This window comes from Rhinopithecus roxellana, chromosome 5 (assembly GCF_007565055.1).
Source record: "Rhinopithecus roxellana isolate Shanxi Qingling chromosome 5, ASM756505v1, whole genome shotgun sequence".
Classification (NCBI taxonomy): domain Eukaryota; kingdom Metazoa; phylum Chordata; class Mammalia; order Primates; family Cercopithecidae; genus Rhinopithecus; species Rhinopithecus roxellana.
The window spans coordinates 17,315,997-17,327,279 of NC_044553.1; the positions used below are offsets into that span (position 1 = coordinate 17,315,997).

General features: G+C 38.6%; 1 protein-coding gene across 1 annotated transcript; it reads right to left on the reverse strand.

Annotated features, from left to right (window-relative positions):
• Positions 1-8,817: 8,817 nt before the first annotated feature.
• Positions 8,818-9,756, reverse strand: LOC104682641 (olfactory receptor 4F15-like). Its single transcript, XM_010389352.1, has one exon. The coding sequence runs from the start codon at positions 9,754-9,756 to the stop codon at positions 8,818-8,820; it is 939 nt and encodes a 312-aa protein (XP_010387654.1).
• Positions 9,757-11,283: the final 1,527 nt, after the last annotated feature.

The window sequence follows — 11,283 nt, forward strand, 5'->3', positions numbered from 1 at the left end:
CATACCAAAACTAGTTTGTTTAGCATTGTCTACTTGCACTGTACTCAAATTTTCCACTCTGGCTTTATTATTTGCCTGGAGACCCACACACGACACATCTGTGCAAATGTCACTGGAATAACCTTTCCAATACTGAACATGAAATCATCACTTGACTCTACTCATTCAGATGCCTTCTATATTTCGGTAGTTAGTTAATCTGCTACAATTTTCCTTTTGAACAACAGATAATTCATTACTCCTAGTTGATTAAATTCTCCCTCTCACTGTTCTGTGTGTTTCCACTTAAAGTTCTGATCGCCATCAAAGACCGTTTCTATCCATTTAACCTACCTGGACCAATGTTGAAATAGAGGATCACAAAATGCAGAGCTCACTGACATTATGATCATCACTTGGCATAAAAAGTCATGTGTAATACCTCCATAGGGGGAAAGGGAGCTAATTAGCAGCACAGAAAAGTTACTTAAATGTTGCTGTAGAGACCAGGGATTGCCATCCTGAGTACATTTGGCCAAGGGAATTAATTCTGTGCCATCCACAGAACTTTGGCCACAGCAATTAAAGGGAAAAGCTGGCAACGGGTCACTTGAAGAGAAGGAAGAAGAGAAACTATGGACCTTTTGTGTGTAAAAATTACAGATTTTTGTTTGTTTGTTTGTTTTTGTTTCTGAGACGGAGACTCGCTCTGTCCCCCAGGCTGGAGTTCAGTGGCGAGATCTGGGTTCACTGCAAACTCTGCCTCCTGGGTTCAAGCCATTCTCCTGCCTCAGCCTCCCAGCCTCCCAAGGAACTGGGACTACAGGTGCCCGCCACAACGTCCCGGTTAATTTTTGTGTTTTTAGTAGAGATGGGGTTTCACCGTGTTAACCAGGATGGTCTCGATCTTCTGATCTTGTGATCCGCCCACTTCGGCCTCCCAAAGCGCTGAGATTACAGGCATGAGTCACTGCACCCTGCCTGTTTTATCTTTTTACCTGCTTGTTTTCCTTATTTATGAGAGAAGAAAAGCCATAAGAATGAAAATATATACTTCCCAAAAAGTGAAATCAAGTTTACCATTGAGGAAGGAAGGAAGAAGAGAAGGGAAGGGGAGGAGAGGGGGAGGCCTCCAAGGTGACATCTAAAATGCGATCCAAGCCCCACTAGAAAGGATAACTAAATTAGAGGTAATAATACATACAGTTGTGTAGTCAAATTTGGTTAGTTCCTAATTGTGTGTATGATATGGGGAAATGAATAAGGTATTATAAAAGCAGCACATGAGGATGGACTAAAAATACTAGTACAGCTGAAATAAAGAAAATCAGTAATGGATTTAACCTCTCATAGATTTTTTTTTATTTGTAAAAAAAATCAACAAAACAGAAAACCTCTGGTTTTGTTTTATTTCTTTACATCAAAAATATGCAAAGAGTCAGTGAAAGGGCCACTGATAAATTATAATTATACAGAGTATACTATATCACTTATCTATTGCTGCACAACTGAAGTAGCTTAAATCAATAACATTTTACTCGCTCACGTGTCTGCAGTTCAGGCTAAGGTCAGCTGGGCAGTTCTTCTGCTGGTATCCCCTGGGCTTTCTCATGAGACGTTAGTTATCTGGTAGCTTGACTGGGGTTGGAGAGTCTATGATGGCCTTACTTGCCTGTCTGAAGCCTAATCCTGCCTATAGACTGGGCCTGTCTCTCACAGGGTCTTTTATCATTCCTTAGTCTTGCCGAAGCTTCCTTACACGGTGGTGGAGGATACTATGAGAGGGCAAAGAGAGAAGCTACAAAGCAACTTATACCTAAGTTCTGGAACTCATGCAACAGAAATTTTGTCATATTTCCTTCTTCAAAGCAAGCATAGCCCCAGTCCAGACTGAAGGTGGGGAAATAGACTCCACCTCTTCGCAGGAGGAGCTACAAAATATTGTAGCCATGCTTTTCAATCAACTAAATACTCTGTAACTAACCATTCTCAGTTGTATCCATTGACTAAGTCTCACTTAGAAATAGTTTTAATATCAGCACGTGATATATGTCTTATCCAGGGCTCTAAGGTGCTGTTACTCCAGCTTTCACTAACTCAAAGGAACATCAGCTCTCTACCACTCCTGCTTTCGTCTTAGATTCAACAGATTTGTAATAAGTAATTTTTATTGTTATTAATGAGTTTATATCCTGATACAAAACTCAGTTAAGTCACATGACCTGCTAGAGTCTTTAGCACCAAGGAGACAGTCCAGCCTCCTACTTGTCAAAGAAGGTTCAAGAACACTCAGGTAGAGGCACAATCACATTACTCGAAAGAAGTCTGGAGGCCCTGTGGAAAGAAATTTTCACCATCAACAAATGAGATCAAACATATATAGAATGATTTGATGAACTTGAGTTGTCCAAAGGAGGGTAGTCTGATGCATCTCAGATAAAACCATTATAAAAGCAAAAGATATCTAGCAGAATAGGCCAGACTAAGCAGCAAGGCCTGGCGACTGCATGGGCAGCAATTGAGCAGGGATGTACATGAACATGCTCTAACACAGCCTCTCTACCCCTCCCCACTTTCTACCCCTCCCCACATCAGGGAGAATCTGGTGAAACTCCCCAGATTCCTACAGTTTCAGGCAGTGCAGGCTATGCAGAGATAAGCAATTCGGGAGAGATGAACAGTGGCTCAAGCAGATAGCTGTGTGCCACCGAGTGGCTTCTGTCTCTGAAGCAGAAGAATGGTTTCACCACAGCCAGCAGAACAAAGGGGTAGCACTGATTACATGCAAACCCTCCCATCCTAATACTCTAGAGAGAACAGTTGGGAAGAAGAATCCCAGAAAAGATTAAAATTCTGCTTATCAAGCAGGACAGAGAAACGAGACTGGGAAGAATATTGTGCAAGTGTGGCACATTTGTATTCAGCAGGTCTTGCAGTCTGGTGTTTTGATTGTCTTAATTTTATTTTTTTGACTTGATTCCAGTGCACATCTGTTGATCAGCATGTGATGTCATTTATTAAAATATCCAATGCCAAGACAAATATTTTACTTACTCCAGATACTATTATATTTACTATCCAAAGGTTATATCTACAAAATGAATGTGTCGATATGAGGAAGGTTTTACTTATAAATCTCTTAATTTAAATGCCCATGAAGAAAGCATATCAATATCTGTTGATTTTAGATCCTGCACATTCCACCTACTGGTGTCTTATACAGCACAGATGCATGGTTAGTGTCTGTTATTACATATGGCATCTACATTTATTAATTGCTGCCATAAGAAATCATTAGGGTTTCAGAAAAAGCCTATTTCCCAATTAGTTAACTTGCCAATTGGCTCACCCAATAAGAGAGCATTCTATGGCAACCAAAGCAAATTCACAGAAAGTTTGTTTATTCTTTCAAAATGTATGCTGAATTCATCAACTTTTGTTTTCTTTTTTATGGTTTGCTGATATCCTTTTTTTGTTGCTGTTTACAAACAGTAACAAAATTTCATATACATTTTTCCATATGTTGCCTGACTATATTATCTTTTGTGCTGCTTTTTTCAACTTTTACTTTAAAATAAGGGGATACATGTGCAGTTTGTTACATAGGTATATTGCATGGTGCTGAGGTTTGGAGTATAAATGAATCCATCACCCAGGTGGTAAACATCTACCCAATAGGTAGGTTTTTTTCAGCCCTTACCCTGTTCTCTCTATCCCCACTCTGGCATTCTTCTGTGGCTTTTTTTTTTTTTTTTTTTTTTTTTTGAGACAGAGAATCTCTCTGTTGCCCAGGCTGTAGTGCAATGGTGCAATCTCGGCTCACTGAACCTCCGCCTCCCGGGTTCAAGCAATTTTCCTGCCTCAGCCTCCTGAGTAACTGGGGTTACAAGTGTGCACCACTAGCCCTGGCTAATTCTTGTATTTTTAGTAAAGAGGGATTTCACCATGTTGGCCAGGCTGGTCTCGAATTCTTGACCTCCACCTGCCTTGGCTTCTGAAAGTGCTGGGATTACTGGCATGAGCTACCTCACCCAACCTTATTGTTCCCATTTTTATAACCATGTGTACCCAATGTTTAGCTCCCACTCACAGGTGAGAACATGTGATCTTTGGTTTTCTGTGTCTGCACTCATTCGCTTAGGATAATGTCTTCCAGCTGCATCCATGTTGCTGCAAAGAACATGATTTTGTCCTTTTTATGGCTTCATAGTATCCCATGGTATACATGTACCACATATTCTTTAGCCAATCCACTGTTGATGGCACTGGGCATCAACATATTTTTAAGCCATCATATTCATACTAATTTGTTTTGACAGCCTTAGGAAACTAATACAGAGATGAATCTATCATTAGAAGTAAAGTGGATTCAAGAAAGAGATTATATTTATTTGTTTGATGTTTTTAAGCTTAGAAGAGATGTGGCCATGTTTTAATACTGATATAAAGAAACCAAGAGAAAGGATGGCTTAAAAATATAGGAGGAGGAGGGAGTAACTGACAGAGCAAAGGCCCTGAGGAGGTGGCAGAGGATGAGATCTATAACTCAACCACAGAAAGGGCCCTGCATCTTGAGGATCCTGCCTTCACCTAACCAATCACATTCTCCCTCCTGGAAATTTGAAATTTGGGGTTCATAAATGCTGGTCAGCTTCTGCTAGTCCCTTAAACTAAAGTGATGTAGCTACAGGGATGGGACACAGAAAGAAATACAAATGAGAGGCCCGTAACCTCAGAGCATCGGAAGAAATAGCGGGTTTAGTTCCTTGTTCAACCATTCATGTTGCAGTTCCTGGTGGTTCTGCTCTAGATTTCCACCAAATACTTCTGTGTGAAGATAAGTCTCCTCTTCCCATATCTGTGACTTGCAACAAGAAGCTGTGACTAAGAAACTGACAGAATTTGGTTTTAACCCCAAGTCAATCACTTTCTAGGTGTGTGACTTCTAGGCTGAGGCTTTCTCATTTATGAAGCAAATATGAGGGACATATGAGGGACAGCAAAACCTACCGCATTGGTTTTATGAGTTTTTAATGAGAATACATACGAAGGCCCTGAAGTATAGTAGATATTTGGTTACTGTTAATTCCCCTGCCCATTCCCTAGGGGTAACTTGAGGAAAACAGAAAGCTCTGCCCAAATAGTTTATTTTGATAGTTTATTGTGATAAGCACTCAGAAATGGATACTAAAGAAAATCTCACCACCAAAAATGATTGTAGAGTGTAGAGAAGCTTTAAGCTCCTTTGGAAATCTGAGAATACATAAGGCATAACAAAAACTGAGGCATAATACAAGAGGGCCTTCCCATGCAAGGCTGCCAAATCACTGTCTCTTCCCCAAGGTCTCTGCCAATCACCCCTGTCTCTGTTTCTGTCCCTGCCTCCTCCCCAGACAGTTATAAAATAAAAGCTCACCTGACAACCTATCATAGATAGTCTATAAAGGTATCCTAGATTCTGTTTATTTAGCCTGAGACACAGTTCTTAAATTTTACTTTCCATAAGAAGCAATGTTATGATTCCTAGCACTGGAGTTGGAACAGAATAGCTTCATCCTCAGATTAGGAGTAGTATGCAAGGTCTTTGAAGTTACGCAAGGTCTTTAAAATTACCCAATGGCAGGATTCATGCCACATCACCACAGATCTGGGTTTTGCTGCTGCAAACAGGCTGACATTAGCACAGGGATGACTATGTCTCGGATCCTGCTCTACACAGCACCTAAAAGATGTAACAGGGAAACTTTGGGCAAAGTGATAGCAAATCGTTTTACCTCTCCAGATTTTCTTTTCTAAATGAGGACATAACAATGCCTGCTCCATATAATTTTTATGTATAAATTAGATAGTGTCTGGCACACAGCACTTAATAAACGGTAGCTGGAAGGAGGAGAGAAGCCCTACTGATTAAATATACTAGCTAAGGAGGAAGCGTTTTGTATACACTAGAAAGAGCTGTGCTTGAAGTTTAGTGTTTTTTCTTTAAGCTCTTTTTGGAGTCCTTTGGACATGTCTAATGGTATGGAATCAAGAAGCAGTGTATCATTTGTTCAGTCATTTCCAACTGTCAGTTAGACAGTCATTAAAATTGGCTTATCCTCTGCCTGGACTAATGCAAACTCTCTTGTTCCGTGAGAGTGAAGGAACCGCATGAGGTGTTCCTGAGGCTTCGTTCGTTTCCTGCAACAAAATTACTCTATCATGGATTAAGTATCTCCAAAGCACAGACGGTGCATTGTATTTCACTTATGCAAAATTGTATTTGAATACGATAAATTTATAAAATTATTTTAGTACCTAAGCTGCTTCTGAATCTTAACTCCTTTGAATAGTAAATATATGGATATTTTAATGATACATCTAAATGACAGAACACAAATCTTGAATAGCATTATATTTTATTGAGTTGATGCATATTTTATGTTACCATTTTATCCTAGTAAGTCTGGAAAGGAAAAATGTGTTCAGATTTTCGCAGTTCAGGAGAGAGGGTCTTTGACCTATCTTGGGAGGTAGTGGAGTGTGGTGATTAGGAGCAAGGATGTTGCAGCAGGAGCTGCTTGAATTTATGTCACAGCTCCACTGCTTACCAGCTGTGTCCCCCTGGGATAGTTACTGAATCTTTCTGTGCATTAGTTACCTCCTCTGTAAAAGAAGAACGAGAGTATTACCTACCCAGTTGCTGTGAAAATTAAATGAGTTAAGGTATGTAAACAACTAAGGATAGTACCTGGCACATCATAACTGTTCAATTAGACAACCCTTGGTCAACAGTTAATTTTACTAAAAAGAAACATCTCTCACTTGGTTAAGTTAATGTCTTAGCATATGTTTGTCCTAACAAATGTTTTATAAACGAATTAACAGTTTTAAAGAAGTCCAAAATTTAAAAAAGAAGAAAAGTGAATATAAAAGAGTAAAATAACTTTCTAAAGAATCCTGAAATAGTCAATTCTTTAAGAAGATGGATTCATTACAAGGTTCTACCAAAAATCACTAACTTACAGGGATATATACACGTGACATTTTAAAGAATCTTTAAAGTAAGTAAGTATTAGTGTAATATTGTCATAGTTACTCATTTATAAATCAAAAAGTTTGTTTATAGAACAGAAAGACTTTGTTTGTGGCTTATATTATTTTGGGGTCCCAAAAGTTCTAAGGTCCCCAATATTTCATTCAAGGAAACTATAATCCTCTAAAACAAACAACAAAAAAAAGAGTAATATTCATGCCTGAAATTCTTTAAGCTTATTTAAGATAACTGCTAGATTTGGTAGCAGTAAGAAAAGTGATGGTAGGCTGGGCGCAATGGCTCATGCCTATAATCCCAGCACTTTGGGAGGTGGAGGTGGGAGGATAGCTTGAGCCCAGGAGTTTAAGACCTCATCTCTACAAAAAATAAAAAAATTAGCTGAGTGTGGTGGCACACACCTGTGGTCCCAGCTACTCTGGAGGTTGAGGTGGGAGAATCACTTGAGTCGCGATTGCCACCTGGAGATGGAGTCGTGATCGCCACTGCACTCCAGCCTGGGCAACAGAGCAAGACCCTTTCTCAAAAAACAAAAGAAAGAAAGAAAGGTGATGGCAAATGCTCTTTGGAGTGTTCAGTAGAGTAGAAAAGCAATATAGACAGAGGAATACCGTTTAATTGTGGATTTTTTAAGTAAGTGACACAAATAAAAGCCATGGATGAAACCAGATATGAGTGATGATATAATCATGCATTTTGAAAAATAACCAGAACCCGGTTCAAGAAATTTCTTGTTGGGCTGCAAATAAAGAAGGAACTTGGAAACAACAAATAACTGTATGAAATCGGTGACAATGAAAATAGTGTCATGCTCACTAGCTGGGTTATAGGATCAATTGTATCACACACTTCACACAATATACCCATGTAACAACCTGCAAAGGTACCACTGAATCTAAAATGAAAAGTTGAAATTTTTTTAAAAAAGAAAGAATAATGAACTCACTGGTGTCTCTTCTGCTCACTGGGGTCAGAAATAAAAAAGCAATAGAAGGGCAGAGGTACAGTTTGTTAGTGGAAAGCTCAAGAATCTAAATCAATAAGTGAGCTTAAATTTTTTTTTAATCTAAAAGTGAGGAAACCAAATTCTCATTTCAAATCTATCATCTAACATCTGTGTCTGAATATAATCATCTATAAAATAATAGGTTGGAACAAATGATCTCTCAAATTCCAGTTCTAAATTTCCATACTTCTATTATATAAGCAACAGTTCTCTAAGTAGCCAAAGGATACAGGAAGCAAGCAGATACTAAAGCAAGAGTGAGTGAAATGAAAGCAATTAGGCATTATGACAGTTTGGTAGGTAGTTTGAGAAAAGGACATTAAGCAATTCAAAACAGGGAAAGTATAACAGTGAAGAGGAATAATACACTAACTTCCAACACTGAATTATTGAACACATCCTCTGGCACCTTTTGAGAGAGAAGATTAATGAAAGTGGGAAATTCGGTGAAAAATAGCTTAGGTTTGAAACATTTCACATAGTAATTACAAAAACAATGAGCAGACAGCATGTCTTCACTTATAAAAAATATTATTGAGGTAAAAATACTCACTGCACAGATTTGTCATGAATATTAAATGATTTCTATTAAACATCCAGCATACGGTCTGAAACACAGAAGCCTCCAACATTAGCTCCCTTTATCATTATTGATTAGAGTACTAGAGACACACAATAACATGGTAAATGCCTAAATGTAACCTAGTACACAAAAGTAATTGAGATATACATTTCATTGACTTTATTTTTTCCATTGTCTTCAAGTGCAGAGCTACATTGTTGTTTATCTTTAGAATAGCTAGGACATCTTCCTGTAACTCACAAGTTGATGGCAAAGTTTCTTCATTGCTGCCTTCATCTCCTTGTTCCTCAACGTATAGATGACTGGATTCAGAAAAGAAGTGAGAATTGCATCAAAGAGAGCAAGAAATTTGTCCAAATGTGATGAGGGGAAGGGCCAGATGTCAAAGAAAATCAATGGTCCAAAAACTAAAACAACCACAGAGACAAGAGCTGACAAAGTAGAGACGGCCTTGGATAAACCACCTGAAGAGTGTTTCTGAGCAGTGACCAGAATGAAGATGTAAGAAATAATTAATATGGAGAAAGACCCCACAGAGATGAGTCCACTGTTGGCTGTGCCCATGAACTCCAGTCTATTGGTCTCTGTATAAGCAAGTTTAATGAGCTGAGGGAGATCACAGTAAAAGCTGTCCAATACATTAGGGCCACAGAAGGGCAAGTCTATGACAAAAGCCAGTTTGGCCACTGAGTGAATGAGGCCAAGGATCCAGGCAGCAGCCAAAATTAAAACACATATTCGTGGGTTCATGATGGTGAGGTAGTGGAGGTGCTTACATATGGCCACATATTGGTCAAAGGCCATGGCTATGAGCAGCACCATCTCCGTGCCCCCAACAGCATGAATAAAGAAGATCTGAGTTATACAGCCCCCAAAAGAGATGGTTTTGCGTTTTCTAAAAAGGGCATAAATCATTTTGGGGGCTGCAATAGAGCAAACTCCCAGGTCAAGAAAGGAGAGGTTGGCCAGCAGGAAATACATAGGGGAGTGTAAGTTAGAGTCAAAAGTTACAGAGAACACAATGAGGAGGTTTCCCACCAGACTTGCCATGTAGAACGCAGAGGAAAAGAGGAAAAGATGAAGCTGGATCACCCATGAGTTAGAGAGTCCCAGGAACACAAACTCAGACACCACAGAGAGGTTGGCTCCATCCATTGCCTCTGTGAGCAGAGCTTAACATTACCTGAAAAGGAGAGTAAAGAGAAAATCAAACTTTGTGGGGAGTCTCTGATTGCATGAGTTTCAAACTGTAAGGAAAAAATATTGCTTTAACTCACAGAGCCAAAACATCTCTATATAACCCCCTTAAACTGTAGTTGCAGAAAATAGGCAGTAACTCACTGTCACAAAGCATTGCTTCCAATTTCCTAGACTCCCTAACAATCTACAGGTTGTGATAAAAGAAGATCAGGCAAAAACAAATGCTAAATGCACTGGAATAACATGAGGGGAAAAAAGAGGAAATGAAGATGAACTCATTGATTTCTCCCTCACAGTTTGTTATTCCTGGCCATAGTTCTCCGCAAACCTCAAGCAATTTCTGATGACCTTTATTTTTCTTACCTTTTTTATTTCTTCCATGTGCAATATATTACTGTTATTCATACTCTCTCACGTTCAGCCTCATGCTATTATAGTTTTATCAGATTATATTCACCTTTTCCTTATAAGGAGAGAAAATAATGTAGAAACCCTAAAATTATCCTACCTTTGTAGCCCAGCCCAGGGAGTGGAGGTGATCACAAAGCCTGAGCAGTGACAGCATATGGTGAAGGAGAAGGCCAGGAAAGAGATGTACGCTGCAGGATCTACACATGAATAGAGCTCATGCAACATAGCAAAAACAATTCCACATAATTGATATCTAAAATTCATTGGCCATGCTAACTTTTCATGGTGGAAAGACATTACACTTGGAATCAAAAAAGTATGATCAAGTCCTAGCCCTAAGCTCATGGAAATTTGACCAAGTTCTTCCTCCCATTCCCTCTACATTTGAGACACTTTTTCAACTCAGTTGTACTATTTATAAAATAAAGGGGTGGAGACAATCCTTCCAAGTCTGCAATTACTATTATTTTATAATCCTATGCTATCCCGGTATGTAATAAAGTTCACCATAATGACGGTATTTTCTGCATTGGGTAGCTCCCATATCACTATTTCTTTCCCTTGTTTGTGGTTGGTTGTAAGTCACATATCCCATACAAGACTGTCTCTTCACAGTAATCTCCCTCTTATCTAATTTCCTTTTTGACTCAATTAGCATGTTATATAAATCTATAATCTGCTAAATAGCAGATATAAATCTGCTGTATCATTTATTTTGCCCTTTATCATAACCATTTGTAATCAATCAATAAATATTTACTAGATGCTTCCCATGCACAATGGGCACTATTTACTTATAGAAGTATTAAAATATTTACTACTGTTAAGGATTTTAAATCTGAGCACACACAATATGAACAATAAAAAATATATTGTGTAAAAATTTCAAATATAATATGATCATAAAATTGTTGAAGTAGAAAAGATACTCCTGAGCCAGTGTGATCAGAGCTGTCTTCAGAAAGGAAACAGAATCTATGCTGCACTTTAAGAGATGGATCTAATTTATTTCAATACACAGCTTCATGTCTGAGCTTAAAGAATTACTTAGACATTATCAGGGAATATCTC